Raw genomic sequence first — 16,464 nt, 5'->3', positions numbered from 1 at the left:
TTTTTATTTTGCGGTATTGAGGAAATTCTAAGAAATTAGAAAGGTATCAGTAATAACTGATACAGCTTTTGAAGAGAAGAAAATACTTTATTATTTGCAGGTGTTAGGATTATCTTCCTGGAAACTTTAAGAGAATCAACAGAAAACAATAAAAAAATAAGGGGTATAAGAAAGTTCCATAATTTGAAATTTCAATAAAAGTTTTTTTTTTCTTATCTTGGAAAACATGAAAAAGAACACATACATACAACAGAAAACAAAAAGACACATTTCTATTTCTGCAAAATGAGGAGACAAGTTTCCAGGTACCTAAAGACTGTTAAAAGCTGTCAAGTTCTTGCACAATCTTGTTGGAAGAAACAGAGAGAGATGTGGAAAATGGAGAGGTTATGAGCAGGGGTGATAGGATTTTATGCCCAACAAAAATATTTTTCAAAACTGAGGATAAAATGAGTTCACTGTCAGACAAACAAGACGTGCATATGTTCACTGCCAGCAGATTCATATCAGAAGAAACACTAAAAGGTGAGTTTCAGGCAGGAGGAAAATGAAACCTGATGAAAGTTTGTAGATGCAGCAAGGAGTGAGGAGTAATTAAAAGGGTAAATATGTGGTTTAAATCAATATTGACTTTATTACACAATAAATGTAAATGTGTTATGGATTTTAGGATATGTAGTGGAAACTAAAATATAGTAGATTATATTACACTATAATAAATCAAAGAAGTACCTTGTAATCTCTAAGGTAACTGCTGAAAAAGAATAGAAGGATATATAACTTAAGCTAATAGAGGAGAAAAAAGAAACAATGGGAAGAAAACAATCAATCCAAATGAAGGTCAGATGGGAAAAAGAATTGATCATATGTTAGGACAAACGGAGAGCAAATAGTAAATTGATAGCATTATGCCAATATAAATCATTAATTATATCAAATGGAAATTGACTAAATGCTTCAATTAAAATAAAACAGTGCTAGACTAAATAAAATACAATATACAACTATATGGTGCTTCAAAAGACAAATACTTGTAAAGATATAGAAACACTGAAAGTAAAGTGATGAAAAATATATGTATTTTAAATACTAACCAAAAGAAAGCCAGAAAAGCTATATTTATACACACAAAGGAGACATTAAGGCAACGCCTTAGGAGAAGTGGAGAGATATCTTATAATGATAAAAAGTTCAGTTAAGCAGGGAAATATAATAATTCTAAATCTGCATGTAGTGAATAACATAGCCTAAAAATAAAGAAAGAATTGACAACATTATAATATGGAATAGACAAATCCACAATCATCTTTGGAGATATTAATATACCCCTCTCAATAATTCACAAAACAAGCAGATATAATATTGGTAAGAATATAGACAATATGACTAACAAACTTGACCTAATTGTTGTATATGGAACATTGTACCCAACAACATTCTTTGATCATAACAACTTTATTCATAATGGCCCTAAACTGGAAAGAACTCAAATGTCTATCAACAGGTGAGAGAATAAACAAATGGTGGCATATTCACTGCTATGTGGTACTCTGGAATACAACTCAGTGATTAAAAGAAATTATTGATGCATCCAACAACATAGATAGCTCTCAAAAGTATTATGCTAAGTTAAAGAAGCCAAGCAGAAAAGTTATATACTGTATGCTTTTTTGGTTTTGTTTTGTGTTTTTTTTGAGATGGAGTTTTGTTCTTGTCACCCAGCCTGGAGTGCAGTGGTGCGTGGCTCACTGCAACCTCCGCCTCCTGAGTTCAAGCGATTCTCCTGCCTCAGCCTCCTGAGTAGCTGGGATTACAGGTGTGCACCACTATGCCCGGCTAATTTTTGTATTTTTTTTTTTTTGAGGCGGTCTGTCTCAGCTAAGCCCAGGCTGGAGTGCAGTGGCCGGATCTCAGCTCACTGCAAGCTCCACGCCTCCCAGGTTCCGCCATTCTCTGCCTCAGCCTCCCGAGTAGCTGGGACTACGGCCCCGCCACCTCGCCCGGCTAGTTTTGTATTTTTTTTAGTAGAGACGGGGTTTCACCGTGTCAGCCAGGATGGTCTCGATCTCCTGACCTCGTGATCCGCCCGTCTCGGCCTCCCAAAGTGCTGGGATTACAGGCTTGAGCCACCGCGCCCGGCCAATTTTTGTATTTTTTTAGTTAAGACGAGGTTTTGCCATGTTGGCCAGGCTGGTCTTGAAATCCTGACCTCAGGTGATCTGCCCACCTCAGCCTCCCAAAGTGCTGGGATTACAGGTGTGAGCCATCACTACCCACACTGTATGATTTAATTATTATGACATTCCAGAAAAGAAAGCACTATGGTGATAAAAAGCACATTGGTGGTTGCCAGAGGCTAGGGGTGGGGTGAAGGGATTGCCTGCAAAGTGAAATGAGGGGAATATTGGAGATGATAATAATAACTTTATTTGGTTTTACGACACTGTATACATGTGTCAAAGTTTATTGACTTGTAACACTAAAATTGGTAAAATTTATTTTGTGTAAATTATATCACAATAAAACTAATAAAAAAGATAGAAACATCTTTTAATATTGATACAGAAACATCTCCAAGATATATTGGTAAATGAAAAATGCACAGTGCATAAAATGTGCATAGTATATACCTTTTTTTGGAAAACATAGTAGCGTGTGTCTTATATACACAAATTTTTCTCATTTTAATTTTTTTTTTCTCAGAATCTTTCCACTTCCTTTTCCACTGCTGTTTCCTGTCTCCTTCCTTCCTCATCCTGTTTTCCTTCTATCAGGTCCATATACACTCTCTTCTAGGATTGCTGGACTTCATGTTAGCTGCATGATTCCACCTTGAAATCAAACCTGCTCTCCTGGCCATTTCTTCTGCCCCTTAATTCCACTGTCTAATTCTTCAACTCCAAGAAGCCCCATCAGATCATACCTTTGCATAATGTTTTTTATGTTTTGTTTTGTTTTGTTTTTTTGTGGTGCTTCCATAGCATACAAGATTGCTCCCAAACCCTTAGTATGCCCCAGAAAGGGCTGCAGAAGCAGACACAAACTTAGTTTTTGTACCTTCATTCCTTCTCTTGCCTTCCAAATGGCCTGTGCTTTAGTCACATTAAACTACTTCACTTTTCCTTGGATATTATGCACTTTATGACCTCAGTTGTTTGCAAATAGATCTACTTAAGCCATTTCTACTACCTTTCTTTTTTCTTTTCTTTACTTGGCAAACACTTAAACTGGACAGAGCAGATCAAATGTTACCTTTTCTGTGAAAATTCATTTTTTTACTCTTCCTCTCCTTTGGTGCCTTACTTAGTATTTGAAAATACTTTGCCTTTGTGAAATTGACATATGATTATTATTCTCTAAAAAAGCAAACATTCCAGATAGGGATAAAGATGACCTAAAAATCACCTAGATTACCTCTACTTGCAGCTGTCTCTATATATAGATACCTTTTGATAAATTTTACAGCTACATACAAACAGGATCCTTCTGTGATGTACTCTATCCTCTGTTTTTTTTTCCAGTCACCATTATATCACAGATATCTTTTTGTGTTGACAGAAAAAAACTTATGTGTCATTTTTAATGGCTGCATAGCATTCTGTTTTGCATATTGTTTCCTGAACTACTTTCCTATGAATGTGTTTTTAAGTCATTTGCAGTTGTTTGCGTTAGTGTAAATGATGTCACAATGATTATTCCACTGTGTTTGAAAATATCCTGATGAATGTCCCTGATCACATTGGATTGTAATTATCTGTGTGCCTGTCTTTCTTACCAGACTGTTACTAGCTTCCTGAGGGCAAAAAACCCGTTATTTATCTTGTAATCTACAGAACCCTGCAGAGTGCCAGTAGGAGCTTAATATACATTGTTGAAAGAAAGAAGAAGTAAATGAATGGATGTTTATATAGTTGGGTACACATGTTTATCATCATACTTGTCTTCAACTTTTACTCAACTTTTCATTGGCCTAAAGGCCGGATATCTCTTAGGCATTATTCAATCCCCTACTTGTTCCTAATCTCTCTTTACAGATGTCATTACCACTATAAATTCAATATGTAGCTTTAAGAATTAAAATCTGTCCAAACCATGACTCCCCCATAGACTATGGTGGTCTCTGAAACATATTTTATTAATTGCAGGAAAAAAATGCAAATATCTGGGACTTTTTGCCTGACACTAAGGATATATGAGTTACTAAGACTGAGATTGTCAATTACAAGAAAAAATCACATGGTATGTGTGATGCATACTATTTACGGCTGTCGTCCATTATGAGTTCTCTGGAGTACCATTTTCTGCTACAACTGAATGGTCTTGTAAGTTTAACTTACCAACATGACTGCAAAATTGTCTTAAATCACAGAGGGGAAGAGAGGAAAGCCAACTAGAACTGGCTAAAATACTGCTTATGTCTTCATGAGAATCCATCATTTTCCCCGTTTGCTTCTTCAGGATACTAGAACAGCCTGCAAGGTCTTGTGGTGTATTACAATACAGCAGATTATCAACTTGACTCTCCAATGGAAAGAAACACATTGTTGATGGCTCTCTGTTAGAGCTTGCATTTGGTTTATTGATTAATGTACTGCGTTGTACTGGGTATATCAGGCAATGGAAGCCAACTGGCCCAGACAATGGAAGTGTTTTGTTAGTGTAAAAAATTTACAAGAGCTTAAGCAATTTTTTATTTCTTCTTGCTGGGCTGAAAGCACTTACCATTGTTGTCCAATATGCTGCAAATGAACATAGTTCAAAAATCACAAAGAGAGTGATATGGAGTTATAGAACTGAAAATAGGATACTGATTGGGTACAAATTCATCAAGCCTCTTTATTTCAAAACAAGCTTTTTGTTGGCATGCCAACACAGCTTGCTTTGGAAAAAGCAAAAGCAACTGTGAGCGAATGATATAGTAGGAAAGTTGACCTCCAGTTAATTTCAGTTGTGCCCAGCTAGCTAACTGTACATCTCCTTCTTTCCAACATTTTTTTCAGAAAGTTTCAGTTAGTGAGTCATTAGTGCTATGTACAGAACACCTAATCTGCTATGGACTGAATATGTATGTCCTCCCAAAATTTCTTTGTTGAAATCCTAATTCCCAAAGTGATGGTGTTAGAAGGTGAAGCCTTTGGAAGTTGATTAGGTCATGAGGGTGGTGCCCTCACAAATGGGATTAGTACTTTAAGAAAAGAGTCTTGAGGGAATTCAGTTGTCCCTTCCACATGTGAAGACACAGTAAAAAGAAGGTCATCTAAGAAACAGAAGGCGGACCCTCACCAGACACAGAATTTGCTGGCACCTTAATCATGGATTTCTCGGCCTCCAGAACTGTGAAAAAGAAATTTCTGTTGTTTATAAGCCACCTAGTCTATGGTATTCTGCTATGGAAGCCCGGAAAAAGTAGGACAAATCCATTGCTCAGTTTTTTCAGAAACTTACATAACTCATCTCATGTTAAAAATGGTGAGGCTGGAATTTGAACCCTGGAAATACGGCTCCTAAAGTTGTTCTCTAATTCACTATGCTGTACTGTCTCTGATTGGGTAAACGTGTCATCTACAATAATTGCAGAATTAATTTTATAAAGCAGTCTTTGGCATATATTGCTTCAGATGAAAATTTATCAACTCCCTTTTTCTTGAGATAGTGGTTCTCAATTGTTCTTTTCTAAAACACACAGTCAAATATCATTCTCCCTACAACTATATCACTCTCTTCTCCACAATCTAGAAAGCACACATGAATGCATGTTATATATAACTTTAAATCTGATCTTACATTGAATTTGACAGGGTGTAGCAAAAACTTGAGTACAGTGGCCTAACCAAATAGTGGTTTACTGTTCTCAAATATCCAGAAGTAATGAAGAAGCTGGTGAAAATGTGGTATAGCTGCTTAAGGAATTTGGTAGGAACCCTGGCTCCCTCTACTTTTATGGTTGCCATCTTTAGCATGTGACTTTGATTCTCAAGTTGGCTTTCTCATCTGAAGGTATCACATCTATGTGCAAAAATGGAGGAAGAAGAAGGGCAAAGGACAAGACACAAAAACCAAGTAGACATTTACCAGATGAAACTGTCCCCTTTAATTAGTTTTCCAAAAAGACTCACAATCTAGTAACATTTAAATCTCACTGAACACAACTGTGTCATATGGCCACTCCTACCTACAAAAGGATCCATGAAGCTAGTATTTTAATATGGGCAAATTCCTTCCCCTTCAAAAATCAGGGCTCTGGTAATAAGAAAGAAAGGGAGAAAGGCAGGTGACTGGCAGTTTGTGCCATGTATGTAATATCATAAGCAAACACTGGCACTTTTATTGGTAACTGATGACTCTGCAATATACTCTGTTACTTATCACAGGATATCAGTGAGACACTGACTCTATGGTTGAGAGTGTCTGATCTACAGGATGAATTCCAAATCCCTAAACAAAATATATAAGAAAGTATCTTACCAGTCTAATACTAGCCTACTTTTTAAAATTTATGTTCCACCTTCTCTAGCCCTTTGCTTAAGTCACGCGTAACTTGTCTTCATTTTTTAATTCACCGACCTTTGCGCCACTGGTTTTGGCATATGTCCCTTTCTTTGTTCAGAAGACCCTCCTCACCGTCTCCAGCTGGTAAATAATACTTATTCTGCAAGACCCAGTGTGAATACCATCACATCTCTGGAAATGGCCTTAACTCTCTCAGTCATATCGATTTTGGTGTTTTGTATACACCTCCATTAGCTCACTTGTAATTATTTTCTTTCATATTTGTCACTACTGACATACGCTATGGAGTCTTAGAGAACAAGGACTATGATTTATTCAACTTTTTCTACCCAGTGCTCCTGCAGTTCTTGGAATATGCTCAAGACATCTGCTTAAGGGAAAATATAGCTGAGTGTCACCTCCAGTGTATAGGTGACCTACAAGGAGCTGAAGTAACCTGTTTTCACCATAGTCAGTAAAAATGCACTGATCTACACCCCTTAAATCTAGACCTCAGTGGATTAATGGCTGTCAGCAGAAATATGGAAGAGACAGATAGTGTTGAGGTTTTTTTTTGGTCTTAGTTGATGATAATAACATAATTCAGTAACTTAAAGGTGTTTTCTTTATATCTTCCATTGCCTATTCTTTAGCTCTGTTATCAAGAGATATTCGATTTTTTCTTTCTTTGTGCACAATTTGAGACACAGTTTGTATCCTCAAAAAGGCTACTGTTTTTTAGATTCTATATATGAGTAAGATCATATCATGTTTGTCTTTCTGTGTGTGTCTTATTTCACCTAACACAGTGTCCTCTAGGCTCATCCATGTTGCTGAAAATGACAGAATTTCATTTTGTTTTATGGTTGAATAGTATTCCATTTTATCTGTGTGTGTGTGTGTATATGTATGTATATATGTATACACACACATATATATAGTCACATACACATACAATGATATATGTGTGTGTGTATATATATTTTATATATGTTCAGGAGTTACCTGAACATTCCCAACCACAAATTTAGATCCCCATATAATCACATGGCCACTTTAGAGACAGAATATCAACTCTAAGTGACATAGTGTCTGACACATTGTAGGCACCCAATAAATACTGACTGACACCAGAGTAGAACTGACTGACACCAGAGTATATATATTTTACACACACACACACACACACACACATATTCATCTGTAGTTGGACATTTAGGTAGAGTCCAGATCTTGTCTGTTGTGAATAACACAGAAATTCAGTAAACATGATCAAGGTGCCTGCAATAAACATGAGAGTGCAGATATCTTTCAAAATGCTGATTTTATTTACTTTGGATATATACACAGTAGTGGTATTGCTGAATCATACGATAGTTCTATTTTTAATTTTTTGAGGGACCTCCATAATGAGTAGAATAGTGATTACCAGGAGCTGGGCACAGGTAGTGGCAAGGGAGAAACAGGGGAAGATGGTCAATATGTACAAAATTACAGTTAGGAAGAATAAATTCTGGTTTTCTGTTACACAATAGGATGACTAGAGCAAATAATAATGTAATGCACATTTCAAGATAGCTAAAAAAGAATGTTTTGAATATTATCACTTCAAAGAAATGATAACTATTTAAAATAATGAATATGGTAATAACACAGATTTGGTCATTATACAATGTATACATACACTGAAACATCACGTTATATCCCATAAACATAAATATGTCTATTGATTGTATGTCAATTATAAATAAATTAATAAAAATGTTACTGTTTAAGGAAATAAAAGACCTTTGAACTTAAAGTGATTTGAATAATATGGAAATAATTTACTAGCTTATTAACTTTTAAGTTGTTCAGTGGCTGGTGTATTTATACTTAGCAAATACTTAGTACTTGTCATTAGAGGAAGTTTAGGAGCAATGGGAATTGGATGAGAATACAAAAGGAAAAATTAGTCATAAAAAAACCACAAAATTGAACAAAGGGTTAGAGTAGACATGGTGAGTTCTTGATGATGCTACAACCTTACCCTTTCTTCCCTGAGTATATGGAAGACAGACATCACTAAATCAATCAAAACACATTTTTCACCTGAGCCCAGACATGGCTTTAGAATGCATTTCAGCGTACAATACTCCAGTTATCTTCTATAAATAAAGGAGGGAAGACATTCCTATCTTTCCCTCATCAGTGCATTCTCCATAAAGACTATTCATGTCAATACACTACCTGTAACTGGGTGGAGAATGTTTTCCTGACTCCCTTTGCAAAGTGAAGCAAGCATTGTGACTCCAAGATTGAGCTTCCACGTATTTAACTCTTCTGTCAAATCTCTCTCAAGGATTGGGTTCAGTGTCTTACAATCATGGAGTTCCAAAGACACTGCTTCTGTTACTTGCTTTCTATTTCTGCTAAGGAATGAGAGGGATCATCCCACCCACAGACTTTACAAATGAGGAGGGAGATAGCTAACACGTACTGAATGGCAGTCAATATAGTGAGTGCTTTATATTTACATCTTTTTGTGTTTTATAACAACCACATAAGGTCAGTATTATGTCCCCATTTTATAGATAGGAGACAGTGTCAAAGAAATTAATTCATTTGCCTGAGATCCCAGAGGTGGTGAGGGATGAAGATAATATTTAATCTCAGATCTGTGACATCTGGCATCATGCTATTGAACTCTGGAGAGTTAGTTGTTTTTTTGTGATCTTGATAAAATCTGCTTCTTGGGTTCTTTTCATACCACCAAGTAGTTACATTTTTGATGACAGCCTTGAGCTGTACCTTCCTACTTTCTTGAGTCTTGCAGACCACAGAGGCAGATGGAAAATGGGTAAACGTAGATCAGATATGTGTTAGAAACAATCAATCTATTTAAAACCTCATGCCAATCAGGTGAAAATCTGGTCCCCTGGAGACCATCTTGATGGAAATGGAAAGCAAATTTGGGTTTAATCTTCTTATGTCCCTTTTTCTGCAGGACATCGTCCATATCAGGTGATCACCGCTCGAGTTCATCCAGGAGAGAGCAATGCCAGTTGGGTGATGAAGGGCACCTTGGAGTTCCTGGTCAGCAGTGACCCTGTGGCTAGGCTCTTGAGGGAAAACTTCATCTTCAAGATCATACCCATGCTCAACCCAGACGGTGTCATCAACGGCAAGTATGTCAGGCACCTGGCTTAGCCCAGCTGCATTTATGCTACCATAGTAACACTGTCATTTCACCAAGTGGGCGTGATTGGAGAGGCCTCGGTACTCTGCCAGGAATAAACTCTTGGTTTTCCGTTTTCTGGTACAAATAACAGCATACTTTCCATACACACTGATGTCAGTCTCATGGTTTCTCTGAATAGAAAAGTATAGAATTGAGACCTAGGCAGGAGGATCGCTTGAGACCAGTAGTGCAAGACCAGTCTGGGCAACACAGTGAGACCCGGTCTCTTCAAAATAAATAAGTTAAAAAAATAGGAAGCTATAGAATCATAGGCAATTAATAGCAGAGGAAAAATCTAGTTTAACATTTTTCTTTTAAAAAGGAGGAAACTGGTGTCCAGGGTAATTAAATGATTTGTCCGAATCACATGGTGGGTTAATGACAAAGTCAGGGCTCAAACTGTGATTTCTTCAGAGTAAGACCAATGCTTTTATTTACTTATTAATATTTACTACAGGGAAATCTTTATTCTCAGTCAGATATAATAGGATACAGTTATAATAATGGTGTCTCTCTAGCTAAATAAAATGTTGGCTGAAAAATAGAAGGTTGAGGTCATTCTTCTCTTTACCTAGCCCTTACAGACTCTTCGAAATATATGATGGGAAAGATGGTTTCCATGCCTAGTGAGCTCCGTCGAAATGGGCCACATTCTCAGAGTTTGTGAGCTGAGGCCCAGACATCAGATGAGGCACCCAAAGTCACACAGGTGGTGCATGAGGGTGACAGGATTAACATCCACAAAGACGTCTTTCAAACTTTGTGGGCAAACGATAAAGCCCCTTGCCATGGTAATAGATGATTCTTTTTACTATAGGAATGGACATTATATGCTATAAAAAAAAGAGAATACAAGATAAACTGAAAATATTGAAGGAAAAAAATTCAAAATCTACAAATGGAAAATGTATTTTTAATAAAAAAATTAGTATCAAAGAAGCAAAAAAGAATTTAGACAACTATAAAATATAGCAATATTAAAATTGTTAAATGAAAGAGATAAAATGAGAATTACAAAGAAATACTAAACAAAACCAAAAACTTCAAAGAGATAAAATGAAAATGACTGAAATAAGAATGATGTAAGAAAAATGAAATAATTCATTTTTTAAGAAAAAATTTAAGTGTTCAACAGCCGAGAATAGACTAGCTTCAAAAGATAAGCACCAAAGATAGATAAATTAAAAAGGTTAAAACTATGAAGATGATAAATTACAAAAAGATGAAAAGCATAAATTCCAAATGATGAAATATGTTAAACTGTGCTAAAGGAAAGCAAATAAAAACTACAGATCATAAAAATAATATTTCAGTACACACACACACACACACAGAGATAAGACACCTATGTGTTCTTCACAGGTGAGCTCCTCCCAGCTTAGCAGTTGCCGGATTTCATTTTGTTTAATTTTTTTATGGTGATTATTTGAGGGCAGAGAATGTTGGGCAGAGAGCAGGGTTTCTTCTCTTTCTCTGTGGTGACTGATTGGCCTTTAAGCACATGGGAAAATGGGAGGCCAAGTCTTTCACTAAGAAACTCGATCAGACCTTGGAAAGCAATTAGCCTTCTGAGCTCTCAAGCTTGAAAGGCCCCAAAGCAGTGTTCGCTCCTGGTCAAACAGAACTCAGCCGGCTCTTGCTCTGTGCTCCTTTAACGGCAGAGAACAGCTCTGGGACATCAGTGAATGGCTCCTCCCTGCTTGAGCAGCCAAGGATTTTACTAGCAAGCTTTCTCAGCCTAAATGGATGAAAAACAGTTATGCAAGGCATCTTGAGGGACATGATCCCATTTTGACATTTTCTCATCCAAATTGGCTCTTTTCCGAAATCTTTCCTTCACTGGAATTGTCTGAGGTCCAGTAGAGAATGGAAAGAGCCCTGGATCTAGAGTCATAAGGTTCATTGGGAATTCTGGCTTTTCTCCTGCCCTAGTCAGTTTTCTCTTCTGGTAGAAGAGGAAGACAATATGCTCCCTGTTGACCATTCTGGAAAAGGTCTCAGAAGCCCAAGGCAATATTCAAGCTCAGGGATTAAGTATTGTAGTTTCTTCAATTTTAAATGCTTACACCTCCAAATCAGGGGCTTTATCCAGATCTCTGGTTTAAAGGTTAATGTGATCTCAGTCACTGAGTATCATCCTGGCCTGGACACACATTATTTCCAGCTCATAGCTGGTTGCTTTGGGTTCCCAAATGGCAGGCCAGCTTCTTCTTAGTGACACTGGCATTTATCATCATTACCATTATTTATTATGACTAAAATTACCTTTTTATTTATATAGCATCTTTCATCATGGAACTCAAGGCACTTTATAAATCACTTGGATTACCCAAACAATTTTGGCTGAAAGGGACTTGGAAATCATAGTGTTATTCTACTGAAGGAAAAATCCACAGGTCATAGCACAACATTATGAAAAAACTTGAGACTGCCTGAATATATAATGTCTCATCATAAAAGAGCTTAAAAGTCTCAGTGCCTGAGCCCTCCTTAGAACATACCTAACACATGGTTTATCTAATTTCTGCTTGAACTAGTTCTGTGATTGACATTTTACTTCAGGGCATGCCCACTCTGTTGTGTATAATTAGGTGGATTTGTGTCTTACTGTGTTTTCGTCTTTGTCCTGTGAGCTTCACCCATTTTAATCATTCCTCCCTTAGGATATCCCATGGATAAAATCTAATCCCCCTCATCCATGCCTGAACTTCCCCATGTGAAGTTCTCTCCAACCTTGAGGCGGTTCACCTAAATTTTCTGTATATGGTATTTTTTCTGATGTTCTCATCTTCGCTGATTTTCTCTGAGTATATTCTTATTAATAGGCTCCTTTTTGTGACACTGTGGTCTTTTGTCCTTTGTAATGTATTTTAACAGTTTTGGGGGAAGAGATTTTTTTTGGTTACATGGATAAGTTATTTTAGTGGTAATTTCTGGGATTTTGGTGCACCCATCACCCGAGCAGTGTACATTGTATCCAATATGTAGTCTTTTATCCCTCACCCCCAACCCTTCCACGACAAGTCTCCAAAGTCCAGTATATCATTCTCATGCCTTTGCGTCGTCATAGCTTAGCTCCCACTTACAAATGAAAGCATACGATATTTGGTTTTCCATTCCTGAGTTACTTCACTTAGAATAATAGTCTCCAACTCCATCGAAGTTACTGCAAAGGCCATTATTTCATTCCATTTTATTCCATGGTGATATAGATATATATATACACACACACACATATATGTATATATACACACACACACATATATATATATATCACATTTTCTTTATCCACTCATTGGTTGATGGCACTTAGGTTGGTTCCATATCTCTGCAATTGTGAATTGTGCTGCTGTAAACATGCATGTTCAAGTGTCTTTTTCATATAATGACTTCTTTTCCTTTGGGTAGATATCCAGTAGTGGAATTATTGGATCGAATGATAGTTCTACCTTTAGTTCTTTAAGGAATCTCCATACTGTTTTTTCATAGTGGTTGTACGAGTTTACATTCCCATCAGCAGTGTAAAAGTGGTCTCTTTGCACCACATCCACGCTAACATCTATTACATTTTGAATTTTTAATTATGGTAATTGTTGCAGGAGTAAGGTGGTATCTCATTGTGGTTTTAATTTGCATTTCCCTGATAGTTAGTGATGCTGAGCGTCTTTTTTCATATGTTTCTTGGCTACTTGTATAATCTTTTGAGAACTTTCTCTTCATGTCCTTTGCCCACTTTTTGATGGGAGTTTTTTTCTTGCTATTTTTTTCTTGCTATTTTGTTTGAGTTCCTTGTAGATTTTGGATATTAGTTCTTTGTTGGATGCATATTTTGCAAGGATTTTTCTCCCACTCTGGGTTGTCTGTTTACTCTGCTGATTATTTCTTTTGCTGTGCAGGAGCTTTTTAGTTTAATTAGGTCTCATCTATTTTGTTGTTGTTACATTTGCTTTTTTGGGTTCCTAGTCATGAATTCTTTGCCTAAGCCAGTGCCAAAAGAGTTTTTACAATATTATCTTCTGGAATTTTTATGGTTTTAGGTCTTAGATTTAAGTCTTTGATCCATCTTGAGTTGATTTTTGTATAAGGTGAGAGATGAGGATCTAGTTTCATTCTTATACATGTGGCTTGCCAATTACCCCAGCACCATTTATTGAATAGCATGTCCTTTTCCCACTTTATGCTTTTGTGTGCTTTGTCAAATATCACTTGGTTGTTAAGTATTGGCTTTATTTCTGGGTTTTCTATTTTGTTCCATTGGTCTACATGCCTATTTTTATGCTAGCACCATGCTGTTTTGGTAACTATAGCCTTATAGTATAATTGAAGTCAGGTAAAAAGATGCCTCCAGATTTTTTCTTTTTTCTTAGTACTGCTTCGGTTATGCGGGCTCTTTTTTTTGTTTATTTGTTTCATATGAATTTTAGGATTGTTTTTTCTAGTTCTTTGAAGAATGATGATGGTATTTTAATGGGAATTACATTTACTCTGTAGACTGCTTTCAGCAGCATAGTTATTTTCACAATATTGACTCTATCTATCCATGAGCATGGGGTGTGTTTCCATTTGTCTGTGTCACCTATGATTTTTTTTTTTTCCAGAAGTGTTTTGTTTTCCTAGTAGAGGTATTTTACCTCCTTGGTTAAGTGTATTTCTAGGTTATTTATTTATTTATTTTTAGAGCTGTTGCAAAAGTGACTGAGTTCTTGATTTGATTCTCAGCTCGGTTGCTGTTGGTGTATAGCAGTGCTACTGATTTGTGTATATTGATTTTGTATCCTGAAACTTTACTGAATTCATTTATTAGATGTGAGAGCTTTTTGGATGAGTCTTTAGGGTTTTCTAGGTGTACAATCGTACCATTGGCAAACAGTGACAGTTTGACTTCCTATTTACTGATTTGGATGCCCTTTATTTCTTGTCTGATTGCTGTGGCTGGGACTTCCAGTACTATGTTCAATAGATGTGATTAATGTGGACATTCTTAGTAGGCTTCTTAAAGGTGAAAAAACTGTCCTGTGTGTTGTCTGATCAGCAAAGAGGCAATCCTTGCATAAAGATTAGAGAAGCAAAACCTGAACTTGGCACTTAACCTACAAAGCTTTACTTCTCTCTCACAAATAAAAGTGGACCTTATGGAGCTTGCAATAATGAGTAAAAGTAGACCAGTTTCCTTTTGTGGTGATGGTGATGGAGCTTCTGAGAGTGGCTGATAGCTTTTGGTAAGAGTGGCCAGTGAAATAAAGGCATGATTTCCCAGCCAAATTTAGGGAGTCCTGCCAAGCCAAGGATCTCTTAGCAACTTGTCTGAAGAGGAAACAGAAAATACAAATATGGAAGGTTATGTTAATTTCAAAAACAAACAAACATTTTGTCATCTTTCTGGCCTGGAAGTTTGTGTTGAATTGGGCTGAATTCTAAGTAAATCAGGAGGACTGATCCAACGGTTCCTTGACACTTAAAAATCTTCCCAAGGTGGGGTAAAAATAGAATGGGTGGTCAACAGATTTTGTTAGAGCAGAAGTGATAATTGGTGGTTGGATTAGAGTGGTAAGTGGGGTGAAGACAGGTGATTCCTGAACTGCGTCAAAGGTAGACATGATATATAACGAGCACGGGGTGAGGGAGAAGAAATTCAAGCATGATTCCCAATCTTTTTATCTTGGTTGTTGGGCAGTAGTGACAAAATAATTTTTATAAAGTCAATACACAGTCTAACATTTTATTTACAGGAGAACCAGGGCATATTGATTCTTAGCGTATATACAACTCTAAAAACTTGATTATCTTTTTTCAAGACCATTGTGGAACAGAAGCAAACAGCAATAAAGAGCAAAGACTCTACTATAAGTAAATACACCAAGGTATTAAAACATAATAGCTGAATGCACTAGAGGAAACAAATCAAACTATAAAAGTCAGATAAAAAATCTTGACCATTTTAACAATCTGGGACCATTTAAAGTTAGTGCCAGTAGTGTTTACTCCACTGTGGGTTGTGAAGACTTTACAATAAGAGCACTCACAGAATCTATCTAAAAAATTATTCAGCACCTTTTATGGACCAAGAAAAAAGCTAGTTCTTTTACATATATTGTCTTATTAGTCATCACTATAGCCCAACAAATGTAGGTCTTCTATGCAATTTCTAGATAAGAAAACTGGAGCACACAGGGGTTCAGTTTTGAGTGCAGTTTAAACAGCTGGTGTTACAGAATCAGGAATTTAAGTCTATCCTACATTACTTTGCTGTAGTTATTTAAGGGAATTAGAATGTAAGAACCTTAATATGTTCTTGCAGGGCAGATTCTTATATATTATTTAGTCCCAGTCATTCAAATGTTAAGGAAACAGACCAAAGAGGTAAATGAGTTATCCACAATTACATAGCTAGTTCAAGGTGGAATTGGTATAAGAAATCATCTAGGTAATGAAAACACACACACACACACACACACACACACACACACACACACACACCCATGCCCAATGTTATATGACTAGCTTGTGGGAGAGCTAACTTCAAATCCCTGTTTATTTTGGTCTATCAGGTCTTCCCAACCTTGGATGGAGATTAATAAATAGAGTCTCAGCCCCATCACCTGGTTGGTTCTGAAATTCGTCTTGCTGACTCAGACCTTCATATCCAGGGTGCCTGGAAGAAGCCATGGCGCAACCTTGCCCAGATTTCTGTCGCTCTTGCCTAGGATGAATGAATTGGTTCATCCTCACTTCCTAGCTTGGCTTGATCCTGGATA

The 16,464-nt window shown here is 36.7% G+C and overlaps 1 protein-coding gene across 1 annotated transcript in view; it reads left to right on the top strand.

Annotated features, from left to right (window-relative positions):
- Positions 1-16,464, top strand: part of AGBL1 (ATP/GTP binding protein like 1) — an 803,745-nt gene that overhangs the window by 323,693 nt on the left and 463,588 nt on the right. Inside the window, exon 18 of the mRNA XM_031669203.1 lies at positions 9,476-9,656. Within this exon, the coding sequence (XP_031525063.1) occupies positions 9,476-9,656 (181 nt within the window). The remainder of the gene's footprint in view (positions 1-9,475; positions 9,657-16,464) is intronic.

Source organism: Papio anubis, chromosome 7, assembly GCF_008728515.1.
Source record: "Papio anubis isolate 15944 chromosome 7, Panubis1.0, whole genome shotgun sequence".
Classification (NCBI taxonomy): Eukaryota; Metazoa; Chordata; class Mammalia; order Primates; family Cercopithecidae; genus Papio; species Papio anubis.
This window is presented reverse-complemented; position numbering and strand designations above follow the sequence as displayed.